General features: G+C 45.6%; 1 protein-coding gene and 1 long non-coding RNA gene across 8 annotated transcripts in view; one reads left to right on the plus strand and one right to left on the minus strand.

Moving 5' to 3' along the window:
* Window positions 1-26,010, minus strand: part of Atp7b (ATPase copper transporting beta) — an 88,756-nt gene that overhangs the window by 56,508 nt on the left and 6,238 nt on the right. For 3 of the 7 annotated variants that reach the window (XR_012436246.1, XR_012436247.1, XM_074043457.1), the window contains exon 1: window positions 4,333-5,912. The exons of 3 other annotated variants lie outside the window; for them this stretch is intronic. Coding sequence is in view for 1 of the 4 variants with exons in the window: in XM_074043457.1 (XP_073899558.1) it covers window positions 4,333-4,581 (249 nt within the window). In the remaining 3 variants the exon portion in view is untranslated. Of the gene's footprint in view, window positions 1-4,200; window positions 4,291-4,332; window positions 5,913-26,010 lie in introns of those variants that run through there. One more of the 7 variants, XM_074043461.1, reaches the window with a different exon arrangement.
* LOC141411470 (uncharacterized) lies at window positions 6,660-11,706 on the plus strand. The gene is made up of 3 exons (XR_012436248.1): window positions 6,660-6,722; window positions 7,840-7,964; window positions 9,842-11,706. It is a non-coding gene; the product is annotated as an uncharacterized lncRNA (long non-coding RNA).

Below are 26,010 nucleotides of genomic sequence, written 5' to 3' on the forward strand. Positions count from 1 at the left end.
TATTTTTTCCTCTCTGTTTTAGAAGGCTATACTTGTGCCAGTTGCGTCATCTTGATTTCAGCAAGGCAAAAACAAAACTCAACTTAGCCACCCCTGACCCAAGACAAAATTCTGTACTCTCTAAAATTGGTAAAACATGGGAGTGTACCTCAGTGGTAGAGTGTGTACCTAATGTTTGTGAGGCCCTGGGTTCCACCTCCAGCACCACAAAAATTTAATTAGTTAATTAATTAATAAAAATGGTAAGTCCATAACCTTGTAGTCATCATCAGTTCAATACCTCTCAGGTCAGTCCTCCATGCTATATACAATATAAACCCTGTTCCAGTTCATTTATCTTCTCACTCATTCAACAGCAGGATTCTAAGGACTGACACTACTAGATACAGGATACAAAGCCAAAGTGAGCAGCCTGTGATTGGGGTGGGCTTTTGTGTCATTTGTGAAGCAAATGCCGCCTGAAAGCTAACTTTCCATTCACCATAAATTAGTATGGCTGACTGGCATGACATGTGGCTAACATACATGAGGCTCTGGGTTCAATTCCCAGCACCACAAAGAAGGAGAGGAGGAGGAGGGAGGGAAAGAAGGAGAAAAAAGGAGCAGCCAAGCTTGGCCAAAGAGATAGAGGAGGTCAGAGGTCAGGGGTCATGGGTAAATAGGCTTAGGCAGTTGTTTCTGGAAAGAAAGGGGAGTTCTCTACATACCTGGAACAAGTCCCCAGGAACCTCTAGCCACACCCTACTCCCCAGTGAAGGTGGAGGAGGGCTAAGGAGTAGCAAAAGAGTGGACAGGTACCCTTTTTCTGTCCCTCCTATCTTGGCAACCAGCATAAGCCCCACTCACAGTAGCAAAGAGAGTTTCTACATCATAGGGAGGGGAGAGAAAATGCACTCTCTAGCCGTTTTCTTTGCCTATTCCTTTAAAAAGCACCTTTCTTTTTTTTAAAGGCACTTTTCCTCTCCACCTGTCTGAAACAGAAAAATCAAAGCAATTTATAGCTTGTTTAAAGTTGTGATTTTATTCTAAATTATACAGAATGTACAGGAAATGTAAGATTCAAAATCTATTAACTGTAAATAGCAATTCTGAAATGCTTTACTCATAGCAGCTACCTGACTTTTGTGAACCAAATGCCATCTGAAAGCTAACTTTCCATTCAACATAAATTAGTAGTTCTCCAATACTCATATACTTTCAAAACTCTGTCTTAGTCAGGTGTGGTAGTACACACCTGCAATTCCAACATTCAGGAGGCTGACACAGGAGGATTGTGAGTTTGAGGTCAGTCTGGGATACACACTGGGGAGTTCCAGTCTACCCTGGCCTACTTACCAAGACACTGTATCAAAATACACACACACACAAAAACAAACAAACAAACAAACAAAAACTTTCTTCTCCCTGGAAAAATAACAGCTTGATGTCTTAGTAGAAGAGTAAGAGCTTGTCAACAGACAGAGCTGGGATTAAATCCTTCAGGCTGGTACCCTAACCACTCAGTCTCAGCTTTTATATCTGTTACAGGGGACTGTAAGATACCTTTGTTGGTTGTTAAGATGATTAAATTAAGTGACAAGTAACACATGCAAGGTGCCTACCACATACTGCTAAATAAGTAAGTTCTTGAGACCAAAAGCTTGATTTGGGCAGACTTTGAGGCACACCCTTTAAAAGTGAACAAGTGCTCAACTGTAAGTGACTTTTAGTTTGGTTCTTATGATCATAACCCAGCTACTACAAACTATCCCTAGAGGGTCATTTAAATTCTTCATAAAAGGAATCTTTAATTTAAATGTGGAACTGCAATCAAAACTGATAAGTAAACCAGGCACCAGCATAAAATCCTAGCTACTCAGAAGCTGTGATAAGGAAGATCATTCCAGGCCAGTGCCAGGAAAAAAAACAAACAAACAGCGGGCATAGTAGTGATCTCCTTTCATCCCACTGATGGCGAGTAGCTTAAAGTAGGAAAATCACAGTCCAGGCTGGCTTGGGCAAAAAGTAAGACCCTATCCCAAAATAACAGTTTAAAAAGGCTGGAGGCATGCATGGCTCAAGTAAAAAACCTAAAAAAAAGATAATGTGGATGCATCTACCTTTTACACAGAAAACCATCCACAAAATATTAAGCTAAAGCTGCAAAGTATATACCAGGCTCAGTGGCTCACACCTTTAATCCTAGCTATTCAAGAGGTGGAGATGGGGAGGACTGCCTTAAAGGCCAGCCTGGGCAAAAAGTTCAAGACCCCATTACAAACAATAAAAGCTGAGCATGGTGGTACCTGCCCGTCATCCCAGCTACACAGGAAGCATAAAAAGGAGGACGGAGGCCCAGGCTAGCTAAATGCAAGACCCTTTTAGAAAAATAGCTAAAACAAAAAGGGCTACAGGCTCGAGTGGTAGAGTGCCTACCTAGCAAGCATGAGGCCCTTAGTTCAAACCTCAATACCACCAAAACAAGAAACACTACCATATGTCACATCCCAACCTCAGAGAGAGGCTAGAATTTGTAAAGTAATAGTTTGGACATTTTGAAGAAACTCTCTCAAGCATTTCCCAGAAAATAGTTAATATTTTTCTATCAAACACTTGGCTAAAAATAGAAACACTGGCCCTGGACTGCATAAACAAGCAACATAAGAAAAGCCAGATAAAATGCCCTGTCACTCTTTAAGACTCTAAACAAAGCTGGGCACCAGTGGCTCACGCCTACAATCCTAGCTACTCAGGAGGCAGAGATCAAGACGATCGGATAGTTTCAAAGCCAGCTCAGGCAAATAGTTCTCCAGAGCCTATCTCCAAAAATTCCATCACAAGAAAGGGCTGGTCGAGTGGTTCAAGATGTAGGCCCTGAGTTCAAACCCCAGTACAACAAAAAATAATAAATAAATAAAGATTCTAAATGATTGAACAAATACTAGCTTAGCTACTGGTTTAAAGTCATTTAAAGAGCTATAAAATGAAACTACACACTGCCTTTGAAAGCAAAGTAATTAAAATTTACTGAGCATCTATCTATATCTGGCCCCTCTCTGTATCTATCACCTGGCCTCCCCCGAAAACTACTTTTACCCTGACTCTCCTGGAAAGGTACCCAAACTGGCAGCCACTAAATGATTCCATAATTCCTATTATTAAATTAAATTTGCCTGGGAAAAAACTTTAAGAGAGTCTCTTGGAATTTTCCACACACAAAAAAAACCTGTTCTTTGTGGGGGGGGGTTGCCACAGTGGGGGATCAAACCCAGGTCCTCATGTATGCTAGGTGAGTGCTCTACCACTGAGCCACCAAGTCACAACTCTACTCTCCAAAAAAAAGCTTGTTTTTGTTTTCGTTTTAGGAGTAAAGTGGGAGAATTTATTGAGATAGAAAAGCAGTTCCTAGAGCTGGGGGGGATCCCAAGAGAGGTGCACCCCCCAAACATTTTAATATTCTAAAATAAACACCTCAGAATAAAAATTACATCCTGGTTAGAGACCAGAAGGCAAAAGTAAAAATAGTTGTTGTCAACATTAGTATTCAAGTATCTTATGACTTCTATTAAATATAAATCTCTTGCATAGTACATTTCAAAAAGCACTTTCCACAAATTTTTTGTTTGTTTGTTTAGGGGATTTTTTTCAAACAATGCACAGCAAAAAATGTCTTACAGGAAGCAAAGCACTTGTGCAAACCTCTCTGCCTCTATTAGAATGCCTTCAAAACCAGTTTTTGTTTGATTTTTTTTTTTCTATCTGACTACTTAAGGAAAAAGATCCCACACAGACACCAACCAGTCCCACTCAGAAATGCCATTAAAAGACACCATTTTTACAAAATGTCATACTGCCCCACTTTTGAACACAAATAACCTCTGGGCTAACAAAACTTACATTTATTTGCTTAAGAAAATCAGCTTCATTTTGTAGCAATATTTTCAAAGTATCAACAAAATAAGCTACACGCTTGAGAAAATAAAAAGGGAGCGATTAGGAGGATAGCTCAGTGGCAGAGTTCTTGCCTAACATGCTCGAAGCCCTGGGTTTGATCCCAAGCATCACAAAAATGTAAAATTAACATAAAAAGGGAGGAAAGACCCATTTTTGTCTGAATTTCATTTTGGAAAATTGTGCTCCATAGAGGCTTACAAAATGTCCTGGAAATATGACAACACCACTCAAACTTCACCCCAGCCCCCACCCCATAGAAATAATCACCTGTACTCTCACTTCTTCTCCCAGAGCTCTTCCCAGCCCCTCACACAGGGACCCAGAGAAGCCTGTCTGTAATGACTGTAAAGTGGGTCCCAGTCCATCATGGCTTCTCAGTCCTTCTGCAGCAACACTGACCTGCTGGGAGCTCCTTTCCTGGGTTCCATTCAAGACCCTCGGCAGAAACTCTCCCTCCTCTGGCTGAGGCTGAAGAGACCCTTTCTCCTCCAAAGACACTGGCCTGGCCAAGCTGGTGATTCCAGAACTCCTCCTGAAGGACCATCGCTTGTGGATGGACAGTAGGTTCACCTGTGGGTCACTCAGGGTTGCCAGGAAGGTCTGCTTGGGGATTGGGGCCACCTTGCCCTCAGCTTTCTCCATTGCCATGTCCACAGTCACGCCTTCCCTCCCCACCACAGCAGTTCAAATTCAGCAGACTTGCTGGTGTTAGGAGGAAATGCCGCAGTGTCCTCCTCATTAGCAGGGGAAGGCACCCTTCTGCAAGTAAGCCGCCGGCAGAGAGGCTGAGTCGTGCTGGCAGGCAGCTCCAGGAACTTGGGCAGACTGCACACCACTGTGTACCTATTTGCTTTTTTTCTCTCCACCCGTCCCACCAATCCCAGCCTTTCACTCAGCACACTGTATGTGGCACTGTGGCCCTCTGCACACGGCCCAGCACATAGTCGTGTCTCAAAGTGAAGCTCCACACAGCTGCCTTCTGGCCACGTGCACTCCTGGAAACCTGGCCTAGGGGCAAGGGAGACAGGCCACTTCCTTTTATTACCAAACTGCAAGGGTTTTCTTGGAATGACTGCAGTGGCGTCTCCCATAGCTCCAACACTGGTGAAGTGCAGACTACTGTGTGAGAGAAGGATTTTCTAGGTGACATGACTTGTATTTCCAAGACGGAGTGAGAAAGGTCCATGTTTCCTGCAGCTTTGTTTTCCCCTGGACCAAAGGCTTGACTTTCGTAAGAGCTGACTGCACAAACTCCCAGCTCACAAGGTTCATTCGTCTTTTATTCATGGCACAACAGCTGGGAACTAATCCACAATTCAGCTTCTCAGGCTACCTGTAGCTCCACAAAGATTAATCCAAGGAGACACACTACAGTGTGGTAATCCAGGCAGTCGCCTGCCTGCTCTGTCCGGCAGAGCAGCCTCCCTTCCCATCCACCATTCCACCCATTCAGTGCCAGGAAGAAGGCGACCTCATTCACCTCCTCTGCCTCGGGATAGGAACAGCTCTGCCAGTCACTAATCCTGGCAACACCCGCTGCTGTAAGCATGTGTGGAGCGTCTTCACTGTAGGCTGAAGTGAGCTGGTGAGGAAAAACAGTCACTGTCTCCCTCCACATTATTCTTCACAGCTGATATACTACCTTGGGGTCACTGGAACAGAAGGCACAAGCCTTCTGCTCAAGGTCACTGAGGATTCTTCTTCCTTATGGGTTACCCACAATGACCCTCCTACCCCATTAAAATTGCCATTACATCCCAAGAAATATGGACAGAGAGATATGTCTTTGGGCTGAAGCTGTAGCTCAGTGATAGGGCAGGCACTGCTTAGCATGTGCCAGGCCTGGGTTCCATGCCCAGCATCACAACAAACAAAAACTAAATAATCAAGAAGTGTGTTCTCTTTGAGGGAAGGTAGCCCATGGGTCCATTCACCAAAGGCCCTTCAAGACTTTACTATTCTTTTGCACATGAAGATTTGAGAGCTTGTTTGCTTCCACTTCTGAAGCATGCACAGAGCAGCCAACTACTCCAAAATGTATCTGGGTTTGGTTTTTGTCTTCCAAGTGCTCAACTAAAAGAAAGAACCTGCCTCAGTTTCCAAGAAATGCAGTGGAAACCAGTGCCCAACGAAAGAAAAGGCATGTGTGATGTTAAAAGCCTTGGGCACCATCCCCCAGCCTCCCTGTCTTGGTTTAGGATTACTCAAATCTTGCTCTTCTATTGCTCCTGTTCCTGGTAGCATCTGTCAGGATCCTACAAGCCTGCTGACCACTCACATTTAGTTTACTGGGCAACAGAAGTGGAAAACTAAAGCTTCTATTTTTAAGCATTAGATTTTTACTAAGTTTTAGCCATTTGGATTAAAAATCCTCACCAAAGGTATCATGTCTTTCTGCTGCCTTTTAAAATATGAGTTATTAAACATATCTTTAACTTCTTCTTGGTGATAAGGGATCATTACAAAGAAAAAAGTGCCTCTGCACTGTAACTGGGAATGGCTGAATAGATTCAGCCTCACCTGACTGCAGCAATCTTGAGTCATAACTACCATGATTGTCCCTGAGTAATGCTGGCCAGTTTTCCTGGAATAGTTTCCTTGCATAATAACAACAGCCAAAAACCATTAGAGTGGAATGTGGACCATGACGACCAGACCCTGGCCCAGGAATGTGCCTGAGCTCCTTGATACTAGCTTGAGATAAACCACATACATTCCAACTTGAAGTCACTTTTGTCCTGATTGTGTGTGTGCTGCTGGGGATGGAACTCAGGGCTTCCACATGCCAGGTAAGTGCTCCAACATTGAGCTAAACTTTCAGTCCCTATCTTATGAGCCTCCTTCTTCTGATCTAAATTGCAGGGATCCACTAGTTTCACTACCACCCATGACCACACTTTTGTAAGTCCTAAGCAAATTGCACTCTATGCAACCAGGGTCTGTCTGCCTCTTTCTTTGGTCTCAGAGCACCAGAGCACCAGAGCACCTTGTGGCTAGTTTTCATGCCCTGGAATCGTTTTTTTTTTTTCAGAATGATAGTTAATAATAAGGAAAGTATGCTGGAATCTCATGTCCTGAATGCTTTCAAATATTGTAGCCTGTTAGCACCATGAGCTATGGAAAATTTAAATACTTTTCTGCCCAAACTACTCCTCTTAGACAGTCTCTCAGACCCAGAACACAGCCAGAAAAGTGGGCTAGGGCCAGGTTAGGAAGGGCAGGAAGGCTGGATTTTTTGTCCTGCAGAAGGTGGAGAATCACCACGAGTTTCTCTTTTTTTTTTTTTTTTTGCAGTGCTAGGGACGGAACCCAGGACCTCACACACATGCTAGGCAAGCAGTCTACCATTGAACTACATAGCCAGGTCCACCAGGAGTTTTAAGCAGAGGACTTCCAAGGTTACAATACATTCATGGTCTAGAAATATAGTGCCGGCTGGAACACGAAGGAAGATTCAGAAGGAGGGCTTTATAGGGCTTACAGGCAACAGAGAAATCTGTTGGGTCCTAATGCCTAAGGCGGATGAGTGAGCATCCCATTCCCCCGCCACACAGAGAGCAACAGCATTCCTGCATACTGAGGAAATGGAGGCTTGCATTCCTGCATCCTAAAGAAGAGATACAGAGATATAGATCTCCCACAAGGCTGATGGGCAAAATGCTCTCAAGATTGTTTCCTTCCCCTAATAAATGTGCTAACCAAACCAGTTCACTTAAGAAAGCCCTTGAAATGCAAGGCCAATAAGAAAACCCGCCAACCCAGAGTTAAAACGTCCATTAAAAACTCCAGCCTTTACCTGAGCAGGGAGTTACCAGCTTCCAGGCTCCGCTGCAGTACTTTAGCTGTAGCCTTTCCTTTCTCTCTAACAAATCTTATTTTGTATACCGGCTTTGGCTCATCATTCAGCTGCCTCGCTAGCCAGTTCTCTGGCCTGTGATGGCAAGGACCCTCAACCCCGGCCTGCAACACTTTGTCACCGGCATGTAATATTTTGGCGACGCATGAAGGGACCCAATCTCTTCTGAACCAAGGTTGGTATAGGTCGTGCCAAACTGGGAAAAGCTGTCTAGGAATATGACCCTGAGCGTCCTGCACTCGGATGGAGTCTGTTTTCCAAGAGAGACTCCCCCCACCACGGCCTAGCTACGGTGGAACTCTCAGGCCGACCCTCTCTCTCTCTCTTTCTCTCTCTCTGGGTTAAAGAGGATTTCTCCCTTGGGAAACTGAGCTGAATGGCAGGCAATCTGAGGAAACTCGGAGCACACTGACAATGCTACATGGGTGGAACCTGACTTCAGTGCACTGAGGCTTTTTCTTTTTTCCTCTCCTCAAACTCTAACTCTCTCTTTCAAGATCTGACATGCTTAAGAGGAGGTCCGAAAACAGCCGGTGGAAACGAAAGTTCGTCTTCAAGCCACAAAAGGTGTTCTGGACAGGGCGCTCCCTGGTGTCACCCAAAGGCTGGAGACACAACTTCCTAACCCGCCTTAAGGCTCCAAAGACAGCTAAGTCTTGGACCCCTCCAGCCATGCCTGAGGCAAACAGACAATCAGATCTCTTATGCTTCCTTCATGGTTTCTGTGGCCCGAGATTGGAGGTCACCTCTTGCTTTCAGTGCTCTAGTAAAGCCTCGGGCAGGATCAACCTGGATAAGCAGTGATGACCAATAATCCTCATGTGTTGAGTCTGGTTTTTTCCCCCAACCCTCAGCCTCTCCTTCCTCTTTCCCAAGCAGTTCGGGATGAATGGTCACACTCTTTTGTTCTAAATAGCTGTGGGGTTCCTTCAGTGAGCTTAGAAAATATACCCATTAGGCTCCCTCCCTGGTTCCGCCTTGTCCTTTATCTCGGTCTTCCCCTCCCTGGGCTTACTGGGATTCTGGCTTCCCATGAAAAACTTATGACAAGGTACCTTATGACTTCTTAAGTTATTCCCACAACTAGTTTGTCAGGCCTCTCAGTCCAAGGAAACTTTAAATCAGCTGCTAGGAACCCACAAGGCAAAAGCATTTACAAAACAAACAAACAAACAAACTGCAGCTGCCCCGCTCACATCCTAACTCTCCCCCCACCACACACACACACACACACACAAGGGGAGGAAGGAAAACAAACAGGCCTGCTTGTGCTCAGAGATGCCGGCCCCTGAGCACAACAAAATGCCTGCCATAAGATACATCCAAAGCCACCAGCCACACAAGGCAGAGACTGAGATCTGCCACCACTCTTTCTAAAAAAAGATGATATAAAAATAAGCGCACGCAGGCGTGCGTACATAGGAAGGGTGAAGGGCAACAGGCCACAGGATGGGATCGCTCCTCCCAGGCGTGAGCATGGGAGGGGGCAATGGCGCTTTGCTCAAGCCTGGCTCCTGGCCCCACCCTACACCTTGGACCTGACCAACCCGGTCCTCATAAGCTAATTGTTATCTGAAGGTTATAGTCCCAAAAATAGCAAAATGGATGTTACTGTGGTCTCTGAACTTCTCATTTAAAATTTCCTATACTTTTGGCTTTAACATAAAAACTTTTCCTCCAAATATTAACACTATTTGTCCCTCATGGCACTGGAGTGCCCCGGGATGCCCTCTAAATGCCCTTCTATGATGTATTCCTTTATTTAAAAGGTAGGCTTTATTAAAGAGGCTGCTTCCTGTTAGCTGGAAGACAGGATCCTAACATTTTGTGGGGTTTTTGTTGCTGTTGTTGTTTGTTTGTTTTGCTTTTTTCTCCTCACTGCGTCGGTCAGGTGACCTAACCTGACCAGTCCACTCTCCTCCATCCTGGTTATGGATGTAGGGAAAGTCACGAGACAGGGATGCCTGGTTTCCTTAGTAAGGTCATTCCCAGTCAGGATGCTGACAAAAAGGGAAGTGACCCAGTTCATTGTTGTTGTTGTTGTCTTTCTAGATGGGACCCGCCCCTTCCAGTCTTCCAGCCTCAGTATCCAAGCGGTCTCCACAGGCCTGTCTACTGAAACATCGGAAGGACCCTCGACCCCGCCCTGCAAAATTCGTCACCACCACATAACATTTTGGCGACTGCAAAAAAAGAACCCTCATCTTTCTTTGTACTGAGGCTTGGCCTCAATATCCCTTAGAAGACCAGGAAAAATGGCCTTCCCAGGGTTCCTTAAATTACAATACCATACTCCAATTAGACCTTTTCTGTAAAAGGGAAAAAAAATGATTGAGGTACCCTATATACAACTTTTCCTTTATCTCCGAGACCACCCAGAATGGCTCCACAATTGCTATTTAGATACTCAAACAATGGTCATTCTTTTTAGGCCACAGGATAAATATGGGAAAGGAGGACCAGAAAAGACCTTTACCAATGACAAGGCTCCCACCCCTACTGCTCCATCCTCTGCCCTATCTCCTAAGCCACCCCAATATTCAGAACCTTCTAATGGGTGCTTCCCTCTTCAACAGGCAATGGTAGAAAGAGGGCGAGTCTATGTCCCCTTCCAGCTATCAGAGCTAAGGGAAATATAAGAAGATCTGGGTAGCTATACTGATGCACCAGATCACTACATCCAAGCCTTTATCTCTGTGATCCAAACTTTTGAATTGGCATTGAAGGATATTATGCTTCTACTAGACCAAATTCTTTCCTCAGTAGAAAAACAACGGGTTCTGGCCCAGGCCACTCAGGTTGGAAATGATTACCACTTACAACGGGTCCCAATACCAGTGGTGCCTGGTAATGAGGAGATAAATATGCCTATACCCACAGGGGCACAGGCAGTCCCCTTGGCAGACCCACACTGGAATCAAAATGATGACAAAGATGAATGGCATCGATGCCACTTCATCCATCTTATAGTAGAAGGGCTAAAAAGGGCCAAAGTCAAACCTCTAAACTATTCCCAGGTAACTGTAGTACAACAAGGTCCTGAAGAAAACCCCCTTACCTTTCTGCAGTGTCTTAAGGACACTATCAGAAAGCATACCTGTGACCAGAGTCACAGGTGGGAGAGGTTCTTCTCAAAGATAACTTTCTAACTCAGTCAGCCCCAGATATTCGTAGAAAACGCCAAAAGTCTGTGGCTGAAGGAGAAAAATCATTGGACCAATTAATACAACTAGCCATGTCTGTATACTATAACCAGGATATTACAAAGGAGAGAAAAAGACAAAAAACACTATGACCTCATTGCAGCTCTCAGAGAAGGCCCCACCCAACTGGGGCTTACATCTCAAGTGTGCTACCGTTGTGGACAGGAGGGGCACTTCCACAGGGAATGCAAAAAGTGGGGACAGCCCAGGAGACAGACCCTCCTCCAACCGGGACCCTGCCCTCTCTGCAAGGGTAACCACTGCAGGTCCAAGTGCCCCCGTCTCCAGATGGAAGGCAGGGTGCCACCTCCTATGGATTGATGGGTCCCGGGGCCTTCTGTCCACACTCCACTTATTAATATCGATATTGAGGAGCCTGGGGTAGTCATAACAGTAGAGAAGCGAAAGGTCATTTTCCTCCTAGACAGTGGAGTGCATTTGTCTGTCTTACCTTTCTCTCTGGGTCCCTGGTCCAATGACAAGGTTATCGTTCGGGGCATATCTGGCAAGCTCCTAGAGTGCTATTTTACCTGACCTTTGGCCTACTCTTGGGGAGACCTCCTCTTCTGTCATTCCTTCCTCATAGTTCCTGAAACTCCAGTGCCCTGCTGGGATGGGATCTACAATCTCAATTAAAAGCTCAAGTTCTACTCCCCCCAGGCAGCTATCTCTTCTGCCCCCTCCTTTAGGAACAAGTAGATTTCACAGTGTGGATTGATGGGATGACTGTAGGGCGAGCCAAGACGGCCCACCCTATTCAAATAAAACTCAGAAATCCCGCAAAGTTCCCACATCAAAAATAATATGCTCTCAAGCCTGAGGGAAGACAAGGCCTCTTACCTCTTATAAATTCCTTAAAAAAACAAGGGCTACTAATTAGTTGCTCCAGCCCCTACAATACCCCTTGGTGTCCACAAGGGGCCAAACAAATGGAGATTGGTTCAAGACCTCCAGCTCATTAATGAAGCAGTCATTCCCCTCCACCCAATTTCTCCCAATCCTTATACTCTATTGGCTCAAATACCCTCAAAAGCCCAATATTGCTCTGTACTAGATTTAAAGGACACTTTGCTTTGCATTCCTCTGTATCCTGACAGTCAGCCTCTGTTTGCCTTCGAAGACCCCACTAACCTTTCACAGCAACTGACTTGGACAGTTTTGCCACAAGGGTCTAGTGACAGCCCCCACCTTTTGGACAGGCCCTAACCAGAGACTTATTAGATTGGCACTGCCCAGAGGCCACCCTTCTTCAATATGTTGATGACTTACTCCTGTGCAGAGCCACAGAACTCTCATCTGCAGGGCAACTGAGTCCCTTTTAAATTTTCTGGTCTCCTGGGGTTACAAAGTTTCTAAAGAAAAGGCTCAATTATGCCTCCCTCAGGTCACCTACCTAGGCGTGGTCTTAAAGGGACAGACTCGCTCCTTGAGTCGTGAGCAAATTGACCCAATCCTTCATTTTCCACTTCCCCAGACCATAAAACAGCTTAAAGCTTTCCTGGGAGTTACAGGATTTTGCAGGATCTGGAACCCTAAATATGCAGCCCTTGCCAGGCCCCTATACCAGCTCCTAAAAGATGCTCAGCGAGGCTCTCAATCCCTCTTAGAATGGGACCCTGAAAACACAAAGGACTTTCAGGCCCTCAAACTGTCATTCCAAACTGCCCCGGCATTGAGTTTGCCTACCCAAGACTGTTTTCAACTATATGTCTATGAAAAAGGGGGAATAGCCAATTCCGAGGGCCAACTCCACAGCCAGTAGGGTATCTGAGCAAAGAACTAGACAATGTGTCTAAAGGATAGCCTGGGTGCCTAGGGGCCCTGGCAGCAACCTGCCTCTTGATCCCGGAGGCCCAAAAATTAATTCTTGGACGGCCCTTAACCATATATACGCCACATGATCTAGGGGGGCTTCTAGCAGCTAAAGGAGGACTATGGTTATCTGACAACAGGCTACTTAAATATCAGGCCCAATTGTTAGAATGTCCCAATGTGAGCCTTCGGGTATGCTCTGCCCTAAATCCGGCATTGTTCCTCCCCACTGAGGGGGAGCCACTCATGCATTCCTGTGAGGAAGTGCTAGCTCAGTGTTATTCGGCTAGGCCTGACCTCCTTGACCAGCCACTCCCGGGCCCAGACCTCACTCTCTTCACTGACTGAAGTTCGTTCATCCAAGAGGGAATTAGATGAGCAGGGGCGGCTATGGTCTCTCTCACTGAGACCCTATGGGCAGAGCCCGTTCCTCCTTCCACTAGTGCCCAACTGGCTGAGCTGCTAGCTCTCACCAAGGTGTTACAATTATCTGAGGGAAAAACTGTCAATATCTATACAGACTCTAAATATGATTTCCCGGTCCTGCATGCCCATGCAGCCCTTTGGAAAGAGCGAGGACTGTTAACTGCTGAAGGGTCTCCTATCAAACATTCCAAGGAAATTTTAAACCTCTTAAAAGCAGCTTTACTTCTAAACAAATAGCAGTAATTCATTGCCCCAGACATCAAAGGTCAGAGGATCAGGTTGCTAAGGGAAACCAGAGAGCTGATATGGCAGCAAAGGAGGCCGCTAAGAGACCTTGTGTTCAGGCCCCTGTCTTGTGGGAACAATCCCTCCTCCCTTCTGAATGCCCTCTATACTCACCTACCAAGAAGTCACAGGCTTCAGAGAGAGGTTATTGCTTAGATCACAGAGGATGGTGGATAACTCCTGAGGGCAAATTATTTCTCCCACAGAGTAGTCAATGGAAGGTCCTAAAAATCCTACACCAGACCTATCACTTGGGGGTCCATAAGACACTCTCTTTGGCAGGGCGACTATTTGAGGGAATAAAACTTGGAGATACTCTCCAGGGTATTATTAGAGGATGTGAAACCTGTCAGCGTAACAACCCCCGCAACACTGCTCTGCCTATCCCTGGAACTCAGAGGCGGAGGACATATCCAGGGGAGGACTGGCAGCTTGACTACGCCCACCTACCAGGGGGGCCTCTAGATTGCTCCTGGTTCTGGTGGATATCTTTACTGGGTGGGTTGAAGCATTCCCCTGCTCCTCTGAAAAGGCCCGAGAAGTAATTAAGGTGCTAATTAGTGAGATCATCCCTAGATTCGGACTCCCTCGGACTCTTCAAAATGACAATGGACTGGCATTCTGAGCCTAATTCACTCAGGGAATCTCTAAGGCTTTGGGAATCAAATATCACCTCCACTGTGCCTGGAGATCCCAATCCTCAGGCAAGGTTGAGAGAGCCAATGGATTACTCAAGAGACACCTGTCTAAATTGGCTCAGGAAACTCACCTCCCCTGGCAAAAATTACTACCTCTAGCCTTAATCTGACTCAGAAACACCCCCAAATAAAATGGGTCTTACTCCCTTTGAAGCCTTGTATGGGAGACCCTTTCTCCAAAAAGATTTAATTTTAGATCCTGAAGTAACAAACCTGGTCTCTCATATCACACAACTAGCCAAGTTTCATCAGGGCCTCTCTGAAGTAGGGAGAGAGGAGCCCCAAGGCCTCTCCCCGGCTGCCTTTTGTCCTGGAGATTTGGTTCTTATCAAACTCCCCATAACTCCCGAGGTCTCTCTAAACCCCCTTGGGAAGGGCCACACCTGGTCTTGTTATCTACCCCCACAGGAATTAAGGCTGCTGGACTAGACTCCTGGATTCACATCTCCTGAGCCAAACGCTGGGACACCAGAGCCTGACGTCCCCATCCTGAAGCCACACCCTGCTCCACCAGCCTACTCCTGTGAGCCAGTGGAAGACCTCAAATACCTTTTCAAAAGGAACACCTCAAACACGTAACCTATGCCTTCTTTCCTCCCTTTTTGTGGGTTGTTCTTATTCTCGTCTTCCTTCTAAGTGTCGGCTTGTGGGCAACTTCTCCCCGAGTGGGTACGGCCCCAACGAGTAGCCTTGAGCGGTGGGTTATCTTGTCCTGTGTACCCTGTTCTTTGTGCTGTCTTTCCTCTTATAGTCTGTGCCTTGGCTTCAGGTCCCCCTCCCTGCCCTCATGATTGCAGTTACTACAACACTGTGCCTGGTTGTTGCTGCAGCAACCTTCGCTGTTTGAAAGATAGACAAATATATGGCAAGGCATTAGGCACAGGTTTTGTGGGTATGTATGTTCTCTCTCAATGTCTAGGAAGAGCAGGCCATTGGATCTGTTGGCCACAGCACAGAACAAAAAATAAAGAAACTATAAAAACAAAAGTCGAAATACTAACATGTCACAGGAGGATCATGTAAACTATGCACGGCAGAGACTCCCACTGCCCACTCCCCCTCCCAGGAAAAAATTACAACTCCCACAGCCTCAGCCACCCATGGATCAAATCCCCAACTGTTCAGGTTACTAAACTCTGCCCATAGTCTTTTAAACTTTACAAACCCCTCTTTGGCTGAGGATTGCTGGCTTTGTCTCTCTCCAAGCCTTCCACAGGTACTGGCAACCCCCATGTACTCACTTGAGGTCTCACCAGGTAATAAATTAAACCCTCCCTTAACAAAACCCAATATTACCAATATAAAACTAACCCATCCTGCTCCCCAGTGCCTCCAAAGTTTATAGGGGTCAATTCCACTGGGGGAAATTTCCAAAGACCTTTGCATAAATATCACACAGTTAACAAGTAACATTCAGTGTTTGTTTTCTCCTGGAACTTATTTTGTTTGTGGAACTGCTGCCTATACTTGCCTACCTCCTGGCTGGAAGGGAACCTGTACTAAGGCTCTCCTAACCCCACAGATTAATATTGTACCTGGTAATCAATCCCTTCCTATTCCTCTAGAGGCACACACTTGGTCAAAAAGAGCAATCCAAATTATTCCCCTACTAATAGCTATGGGGATCACAGCTGGAATAGGTACTGGCATTGGGGGCATTTCTTCAGCAATCTATACCTATCAAAAACTGTCAACAGACTTTAATAATGACATAGAACAGGTCACTCAGTCCATAGAGGCTTTACAAGACCAGGTACATTCACTTGTGTCAGTAGTGCTCCAAAATAGGCATGCACTTGAACTATTAACTGCTGAAAGGGAAGAACGTGCCTTTTCCTAAAGGAGGAATGTTGCTTTTATACTAACAAATCTGGGGTGGTCAGAGACATGGCCCGACAGTTAAAAGAATGTGTTACAAAAAGGAGACAAGAACTAGCCAATTCATGGTCCTTCTGGAACAACATATGGAGCTGGGCTCCCTGGGCACTACCTCTGGCTGGCCCACTTGTTATGGTCCTTCTAATACTCGTATTTGGGCCTTGCATAATAAATACTCTCTCCAGATTCATATCTCAACAAGTCCAGTGGATCAAACTCCAGCTTTTAGTCAAAGAGTACTCACCTCTGCCTATGGATGAGCCCCCCGTCCAGTTCTATCATGGGGCCCTTAGAGACCACATGGGTCGACCCCTGAGACAAGTACCCTCTCTCCAATTCCCCGTCGCCCCATTGTCAGCACCAAGTAGCTAGATGAGTCATCGCTCCTCTCCCCAACAGCAGTTGGGTACTTGTCTCAGAGGGGGGACTTGTTGGGTCTGAATACCTAAGGCAGATGAGTAAGTATCCCATCTCCCAACCCCTTCCAGAGAGCAACAGCATTCCTGCATACTGAGGAAATGGAGGCCTGCATTCCTGCATCCTAAAGAAGAGATACAGAGATATAGATCTCCCACAAGGCTGATGGGCAAAATGCTCTCAAGATTGTTTCCTTCCCCTAATAAATGTGCTAACCAAACCAGTTCACTTAAGAAAGCCCTTGAAATGCAAGGCCAATAAGAAAACCCCCCAACCCAGAGTTAAAACATCCATAAAAACCCCAGCCTTTACCTGAGCAGGGAGTTACCGGCTTCTTGGCTCTGCTGCAGTACCTTAGCTGTAGCCTTTCCTTTCTCTCTAACAAATCTTATTTTGTATACCGGCTTTGGCTCATCATTCAGCTGCCTCACTAGCCAGTTCTCTGGCCTGTGACGGCAAGGACCCTCAACTCCGGCCTGCAACACTTTGTCACCGGCACGTAACAAATCTAATAGCAGAGTGGGATTAAACAAAGGAGGAGGCCCTCCAGGTCAGTGATCAGTAGACTGCAGCAGGCAACACAAACAGGACCTAGGAATGACAATGCCAAATCCATTTGGCAGACTGGGCACATGTGCTGGGTGAACCAAGATGAGGAGGAATGGTGGGAAAACAGCAGTTCTGAAGGTAAAAACAGTTGGTTCTCCTTTGTTCCCATGGAATCTAAGGGACCTGTGAAATAGTCAAAGTGTATGCCATTTTCCTGGATTACAGGATCTCCCAAACTCTTCTTTCTCGTACTTTACCCAAGAGCTGACCCTAGGTCCTCCCCACCCCACCTCCTGTCTGATCCTCCTTACCCTTTAAGCCCTGCCTCTCTGTGGAATTGCCTCCAACCACCCTGGAGGGCAGGGCTCTTCTCCTTATCTGAATTCCAACATGGCAAATGTCAAAGCGCTGGTAGATACTCTCTGACATGTACTCAGCCTTTATCATTACAGGAGGACAAGTGTTCTCTGTCCACTGAGGCTGCAATCAGATCAGTCCATTCTTGCTACTGCTGCCTAGCAGGTGCTTGGCCTCTTGAACACAAAGATCTCAAATCTTAGCTGCCTACAGGCTTAACACAGTGATGAGCAAATGTCAGATGGTAGGTAAGTCTATTTAAATAAGTACTACAGTTAACTATAGTTAAATAGAGTTGGGCCATATAGACAGATCAGAATGTGTTTTCTACAGAGAATTTCACGGTGCTTTTCTGTCCTTTTCATGCCAATGTAAAGGCAAACTCCATTATTCTCTCACACATTCCTTCTAGAATGAGAGCTCTTCAAGTATCTCTTTGCATTAAATTATTTTACCTCTCACCCTTACAAACTTCATGAGCCACTATTCAAAATAAAATTCATCTTGTTTACCCTCTACCCACCTTCCCAATCTTTTCTTTATAAATGTGAAAATCCCTTTGGTGTCCTAAACAATCCTTTAGCAACTTGAGAAGCCTGGACCCAAAGAAAGATGGGCAGCTCTGGTTTCCCTGAACCTCTGGGACAAAGGCCCTACTTGGAGGAGGGGCATCTGATTAAAATATTTCAGCATTCACAAAGACTGCATACTCAGCCCAGCTAGCGGCTCCCAGTGGGCAGGGCTTCCCAGAAAAACTGTGGGGCTGGTCAGGCCAGCCCTCCCAAGGCAGCAAGGTGTCCAGGATCCTGTAACAGGACAGGATGGCAGAACCTGACACTAAGCTGAGTACTGGAAGGTTCCCACACAGATAGCATGGGTAGTACAAACAGCCAAGTGGAGAGTGTATGCATGGCAAAAGACTCAATCGGAGGGAGCATAAGACAGGATCTGACATTGGAAGAGAAGACAGTAGAGGGCAGCATTAAAGTATGGGAGTGGGGAACCAAACATTTAAACCCCAAGTGCCCACATCACAGAGGGATGTGGCTGGTCAAAGGCCCCTTGATCCTCAGCCTAGGGAATCTGTTGATTTCCAAGAGAGAAATCACTAGCTCTGCAGGATTTCACACTAGCTTACTAATAGGAGACAGAAACAAACAAAACATATAGGCAAGCTCACTGGAGAGAGTGTTCTTCAATAAAGATGTATTTGGCTGAACTGGGATGAAAAAAAATCATAATAGTTTTAAATTATAAAGAGATCAGATGGTCTTTATAAAAACAGAAACACTGAGAGTATCAAAAAGTCAATTTCACAATTCATTAAATATGCCTTCAATTTCCTGGCTGCCCTCATCATCTGGTGCCCACCTGTAAAACTCCAACACTGGTTACTCTAAATTCTAACCTGCCCACAGCCTATCTTCTCACAGCTAATAAAGGATGATATAAAACCATGTCCAGGCAACTGACTATGCTCTGATTTGTCACCTCTAACCTGGAGAAGCCTCTTGGTACCACCTGTCACTGCAACTACTTCCCCCAGCCCTCACACTCTCCCTTCTCGTAGACACCTATCCTATACCCCTGCCCTGCTCCCAGCCCCAGCCCACTCCAGCCTAGGACTTTGCTTCTTGCTGCACTGACACAGGAAGTGACCAGAAAGCCTGCCAACATTTTTGTACCCTCCACTAACATCTGCCTTTCTTCTCACTGCCCAGATGACTTGTCCTTGCCCCCACAGTTGGCTCCAAGTGACTCCACCTTCCTGGATTTCCTCCTACCCTCCCCCCAATGGCTCCTACTCAGACTCCCTGACTAGAGCTCCTACTCCCCAAACCTCTAAGTGCTGGAGTGGCCCTGGCTTAACCCATGGTAACTACTTCCTAGGGATCTCATCCAGTTCCTGGCAGTACCAACTTTCTTAGTCTTATCAGGGTACTGTAACAAAACACTTTAGACTGAGTAATTTATAAACAACAAGAATTTATTTCTCCCAGTTCTGGAGGTTGGAAAGTCAGAGATTAAGATGCCAACAGATTTGAGTCTGCTAAAGCCTGCTCTCTGCTTCAGAAAGAGTGCCTTCTAGCCTCATGTGGCAGAAGAGCAAAGGGCTCCTTCAAGGACACGAATCCTATCCAGTCTGCCCTCAAGACTTGGTCATCTCCCAAAGGGGTTAGGTTCGAACATAGGAATTTGAGAGGGACAAATTTCAGACTCTAGCATCATAGACAACTTCCATATTCCACACTTAAGGACCCAAGGCCTCCCTCACTATCTCCCTCACTCCCTTGGGTGTCTAATATGCATCTCAACTTGTCAACAATTGCCCCCTTCTCCTCTTCCCACAGCCTTCCTCATCTTAGAACATGAAATTCCTTCCTTCCACTGACCCAAGGAAAAACCTTGAATTCATCCTTCATAATACTCATCCCCTTCTTTCAAACCCTGTAAAAATGTTCAGTCAATCCTAAAACATGCATTCAATATCTCTCTACCCTACTCTGAGGCCAAGTGTCTAGCACACCTCAGCAGCATTCTTTATTTTTATTATTATTGATATTGTTGTTATTTGGCAATACTAGGGTTTGAACTCAGGACACAGTATTTGTTAGGCAAGGCACTCTACCACTTGAACCACACCTCCAGCTCTTTTTTGCTTTAGTTATTTTTCAGATAGGGTCTCAGACCATGATCTTCCTACCTATACCTCCCCTGGCATGAACCACCACATCCGTCATGTTTGTTGACATGGGGGTCTCACTAATTTATTGGTCCACAGTGGCCTCGAACTATAATCCTCCTATTTCTGCCTCCCAAGTAGATGGGATTACAGGGGTGAATCATCCCTGTAAAGAAGTTCCTCAGCAGCATTCTTTAAAAGCTTGTAAGTGATCTCTGGCTTCCAAAGCTTTCCTTTCCATCCTGTTGGATTGTGTTACGTGTACAACCATCATTAAATATTTAGCACTCCAATTTGGAAAAAAATCACTTTCACTGGCAAATATTTTCTCTTGTGCATTTGTCAGGACTCTTATCTCCTAAAGTCTATTCTCAATACAAAAGCCAGAAGAAGCCCTTTAAGAAGTCAGAGATGTTATTCCTCTGAAAAGCCTCCAGAGGGTTCCCATGTACGTAGAATGAAACCTAAAATCCTCACCAGTAAGATGTCAGGCAGTCTGCCCCACCACTTCCTCCTGATCTCACCCTCCCAAGCCAGACCCTCACCCTGCCACCACCATTTTGATCTTGTTAGTAAAGCCAGATGCAGGGCCTTTGTATTTAGCTGCTCTTTCAACTTAGAAATCCTCTCCCACCCCAGCACCCTATATGCAGAGACCCCACTTCCTTACTTCCTTGGGGTCTTTGCTCAAATGTCACCTCATCAGTGACTTCCCCAAAATTGCTCTATTTAAATTTCAAACATCCCCCTCTTTTCTTCCTCCCAGAGTACTCAGTCAACTACCACATGCTTCAATTGTATATATTTTACTTATGTGTGCCTGTCTCCCCGACTAGGATCTAATTTCCACAAGTACAGTGCAAGAATCTTTTGTCTGTTTTGTTCAGTCCCTTGCTATATTCCCAGCACTAAGACACAGCTGGATACTTACACAATTTCTTAATACTTGTTGAATAAATATGACATGAAGAATGCCAAACAAAAACAACTCACATATTTGCTTGCTAAAAAATGAATCGCTAAGCTTTCAAATACTCAACTTCAGAAGGTGCCCCAGGCAGAGCCAGCTCCCCGTCCTTCCCTCCCCTAACCCAGGGCCTCAGCTCAAGTCATTTCAAGAGCAGACAGTAATGTAACAGTAAAATAGGCTACAGAAAGGGCTCATCGCCCACCAAAAATGGGCAATTACTTCTGACGTCAGCCAACTTATCAAATGTCCTGATGACACCATAGATCCCAACAGGTACAAAGCTGAAGTTTTGTACAATCAAATCTTCCAGTTTTAAAATGCTGAAAACTAAGCCGGAGGCTGGTGGCTCACACCTATAATCCTAGCTACTCAGGAAGCAGAGATCAGAAGGATGGTGGTTCAAGACCAGCCCAGGCAAACAGATCGTGAGACCCTATCTCAAAAAATACCTAACATTTAAAAAGGCTGACAGAGCACCTGTCTAGTAAGAGTGAAGCCCTGAGTTCAAACTCCAGTACCACCAAAATAAATAAATAAATAAACAAAATGCTGAAAACTGGTCCAAAGTTCTGGTCAATGAAGTATGAAGAAAAGCTGCTCATCAGGGCTCCTGAGCAGTACTAAGAGAACAGGTTTGTCCTGCCCCTTCTTGTTTCTGTTTCATGCAATGAACTCGATGAGTGGAGCCCTAACAGCCATATTAAGCCTGAGGTATCAGGAAGATGGAGCTGTATACTAGCTGTAGGTATAAAGCAATCACACTGGGAGCTGGGAGCATGGCTCAAGTGGTAAATCACCTGCCTAGCAAGTGCAAGGCCCAGAGCGCAAACATGAATACCACCAAAAACCAAACAACGAAATTGGGAGGCCCTTAGGCCAAGACAGATCCACGACCTTAGATTCCTAAATAAGCAAACCCAATGTAAAAATAAATCTGAAGGTTAGTATTATTGTGGTTGAAATACGAAATGTCCCCCATAGGTTCATGTGTTGGTCCCCAGCTGGTGGTGTTATTTGGGGAGGTGGTGGTAACTTGAAGAGATGGAGTCTAGCTGGAAGAAGTCAGTCACTGGGGCATGTTTTTGAAGGTTACATCCAGTCTTCAGTCACTTCCTCTCTCCCTGCATCCTATCTGCCATGAGATGAGCTACTTTGCTTCTCTAAGTCTTGTCACCATGATATTCTGCCTTACCCCAGGCAAGATTACAGACTGAAACTTCTGAGACCTTGGGCTGAGATAAATCTTTCCTCCTTTAAGTTGTTTCTGACAGGTATTTTGTCACGGAGACGAGAAAGCTGACCAACAAATCAGTCCACCAGAAACCAGCAGCCAACCTCTAACTAGAGATTTTACCAGTCAGAAACTACCAACTAACCTCTGAACTGGAGACTTCCCACTTAAACCAACTACGTATTTTCTTTGTTTTGCTTCCATGAACACCTTATAAATGTTTGTGCTTCCCCCCTCCACTGGAGCCCTGAAATGCTTCATTTATGAATTGCTATGGGCTAAAATAAACTCTTTACATTTCACAACAGGCCTCCCTTTATCTTTTGACACTTGCTGGCGCAGAAAAAGAAGTCTGGGTCCCTGATGACCAATGACCATGGGGTTGCCGCCCCTAGTGTGGGACACACACTCCAGACTTGATTAACAGCAACTATTGTTTTGAGTTTTCTGCTACACAGTCAAATACAAGTGTCAAATGCAGTGGAAGGGTGAGAACTTCTAGAATGAAGTATGGACTAGCGCTCCATGGACAGGTGTTAAAAAAAAAATCGTCTCTAGAAATGGTCCCAAAGATATAGCTAATGAAGAAGCATTTGTTCAGGAAAATCTAGTGAAATCTGATGAGAACAGAGAGTGTGGCATATGAACCAAGACCCTTTCTGTCCCCACTCCCAGCTCAGTCAGATGGCAACTCCATTCCTGATGGGTACAGCCAAGAGCACAGGACTCCCTCTCCCCAACTCTCAGGAAGGCCTTTCTTCCTCGGAGGGGTGAGTCCTCAGCATTTGTCCTGCCCCAGCTGTCTGATGCTGAGTTCCAGACAAATGCAGCTGACGGGAGGGGCTCCCCTCAGCCCCCACAGGTCACTACACTTGTGCAACAAAGGCTGCATCCTGGGCCCAGCGCTCTGAGAACACTAGGGCGTCACTGCCCTTGCCCTGGTTCATGAAGTTGTGGCTCCACACCAGGAAGATGATCAGAACTGAGGTTAAACCTCCACCCCCACCGCCGGACCCCCTTCCTCTGCTCTCTAGCACGCAGTTCCTAAGGTAGGGAAGTTTCTCAAAGACAGGCACAGCTCCAGAGCCTCAACTCAGAAATTCTGTCTAGGGGAAAAAAGCAGGCTTGGAAAACACACAGCTTCTAATCTCTCCCCAAAGGCACTGACTTCATTTGCAATAAATGTGAACAAATTTTCCCAATTCAGAATCTCAGTTGAATTCTTTATAGAAACTGATCCTAAAATTTCTGTGGATCCAGGGTAGTCAGGATAATCCTGAAAAAGAACAATATAGGAAGATTTTCTTTTCCCCTTTGGAGCCAGGGATGAATTCAGGGCCTAGCGGATGCTGAACGTGGCACATCCCACCACCGAACAACCCCTCAGCCCAAATATTAAATCTTAAGGCTTGAGAATAATCTCTGACTCCATGTCCACCTCCTGGGCACACTGGAGTAGGCACTGGACCACAGCTTTCCTAGGCACAGCCCTCACAGCAGCTCTCCAGGGCTCGAATTGCACTCTTGTGTACTCCTGCAGCTCTACAGTTCTGGGATGTCAGGGTCAGCTCAGCCTCTGCTGGGAGCCCACCCTGAGGTCTCGTAATGATCATGCCTCATGCCTCTGCTGCTCTCTGCCTCAGCCCCAAGGTTCTGCAGGCCATCCTTTGATCTAGGTGGAGGTGGCATGCCTCCAGAGCCCTTGCGCTCTACACAACCTTCAGGTTAACACCACACGAACAGTGCCAAGGTTTCCAGCCTTCACACTTCCAGAGTGGCAGTTGGTGCTACCCGAGTCTACCTGAGTTATGGCTGGGGTGGCCAAAAAGAGCTGCACTGGAATACAGGGAGCAGAGTTTAGGTGGCCCAGGGTAGCCAGCCCAGGGTCCCACAGGTGCCTGGGTCAAGGCCTTAAAACCTTCCACTCTAAAGGCACTGACACTAAGGGCCCACGATGGGAGTGGCAGCCTCAAAGACCTCTGAAGTGCCTCCAGCATTATTCTTCCATTGTCGGGAACAGCACCTGGCTTCCTTCCAGCATGTGCTAATCTCCTAATCAAGGGCCCCCATCCTCAGTGCTTTCACCCAAAGAACCTTCCAGAACTTTCCTTTTAAATTCTACTCCCCTTTGGATCATAATTTCTGCCTTTAATTCATCCTCTTCTTGCATTTTACTGTATGCAATTATGAGAAGTCAAGCAGCACCCTACACACTTTGGTTTTTTTTTTTTTATATTCACATGTGCAAACTTTGTTTAAGGATTTGTTCCGCCAAATATCTAGTTCATTGCTCCTCTGTTACACCTTCCACAAAGCGTTAGCACAAGGACACAATTCACCCAAGCTCTTTCCACACTGCAATGAGGATGGCTTTCCCCCAGTTTCCATACCATATTTCTCTCATTTTTGTCTAATACCTCATCAGAATGGCCTTTACTGTCCCAATTTCATGGCCACTTAGGAAATCTATAAGAAAATTCAGGTACCATCTACAGTTCTTTTCTGAGCCCTTACCAGAATCACCCTGAATGCTTGGTTCACAGGAATCTATACTTTTTCTCCTCCAAACTCCAACTTTCTACTCAGTCCCAATTTCAGGTATCTGTTATACTTCTCTGTGCCAATCTCTTAGTCTATTTGTGTCACTATCACAAAATAACAGAGAATGGGAAACTTATAGACAACACAATTTTGTTTCTTACAGTTCTGGGAGTTGGAAAATCTAAGGTACCAACAGGTCAGTCAGCCTCTTGTGAGGACTGCTTTCTGGTAAACGGTAGAGGAGAAGAAGTGTCCTCACTGACGGAAGGGAGCAACAGGAAAACATCCTCCATAATTAGATGGGTTTTTTTGATAGTATTGGCGTCTTGAACTTAGTGCCTTAAACTTGTTACGTAGGCATTCTACCACTTAAGCCATACCTTCCAGAACCTGCCTCCCTTTTTTTCTTTAGTTGGTTTTCAGATAGGGTCTTATGTTTTGCTGGGGGTGTGGGTAGCAGTCTCACACATAAATCCTCTTACCTATGCTTTCCAGTAGCTGGAATTACAGACATACACCATCATGCCCAACTTGTTGGTTGAGATGCAGATCTTTCTAGCTAACTTTTTGCATGGACTGGCCTCCAACCATGATCCTCCTGATCTCTATTTACCAAAGGTGTCTTTTCATAATCCCATTCATGAAGTTCCACCCTCACAGCTCAATCACCTACTAAATGCAACATTTCTTAATACTGATGCATGGGGAATTAAGTTTCAACCTGAATTTGATAGGACAGAAACATCTGAACTAGAGCAAAATTCATTAAAGTAAGAATAGGGAAGGATGTGTTACCATTCACAGAAAGGAAAACAGGTTTCAGGATGGTGGTGAAGACAAGGGTAGAAGACAAGAGGAAAAGCAGCAGATGCACTGCCTGTGTGCATCAGGGGATGCAAACAAGGATGGCCATAGTAGAGCCACTCACAATGGCAAACCCCACAAGCCACCCAATGTCCTCCAAGAGCACCACTGGCTTACCTGTGCTATATGACCTCAAGGGCATGTTATATGGCAACACATCTTAGAATATAAGAGAAAAACTAGACCTTTCAGACTAAGTGCTCTATGTATTATTTTTATAAAACTCAGACACAAGCAAAGTCGTTCATATATATGTTCGAAAACTTGCAAAACACAAAAAGCTGGGTCACAAGGACAGGAAGGGCTG

Source organism: Castor canadensis, chromosome 10 (genome assembly GCF_047511655.1).
Source record: "Castor canadensis chromosome 10, mCasCan1.hap1v2, whole genome shotgun sequence".
Lineage (NCBI taxonomy): Eukaryota > Metazoa > Chordata > Mammalia > Rodentia > Castoridae > Castor > Castor canadensis.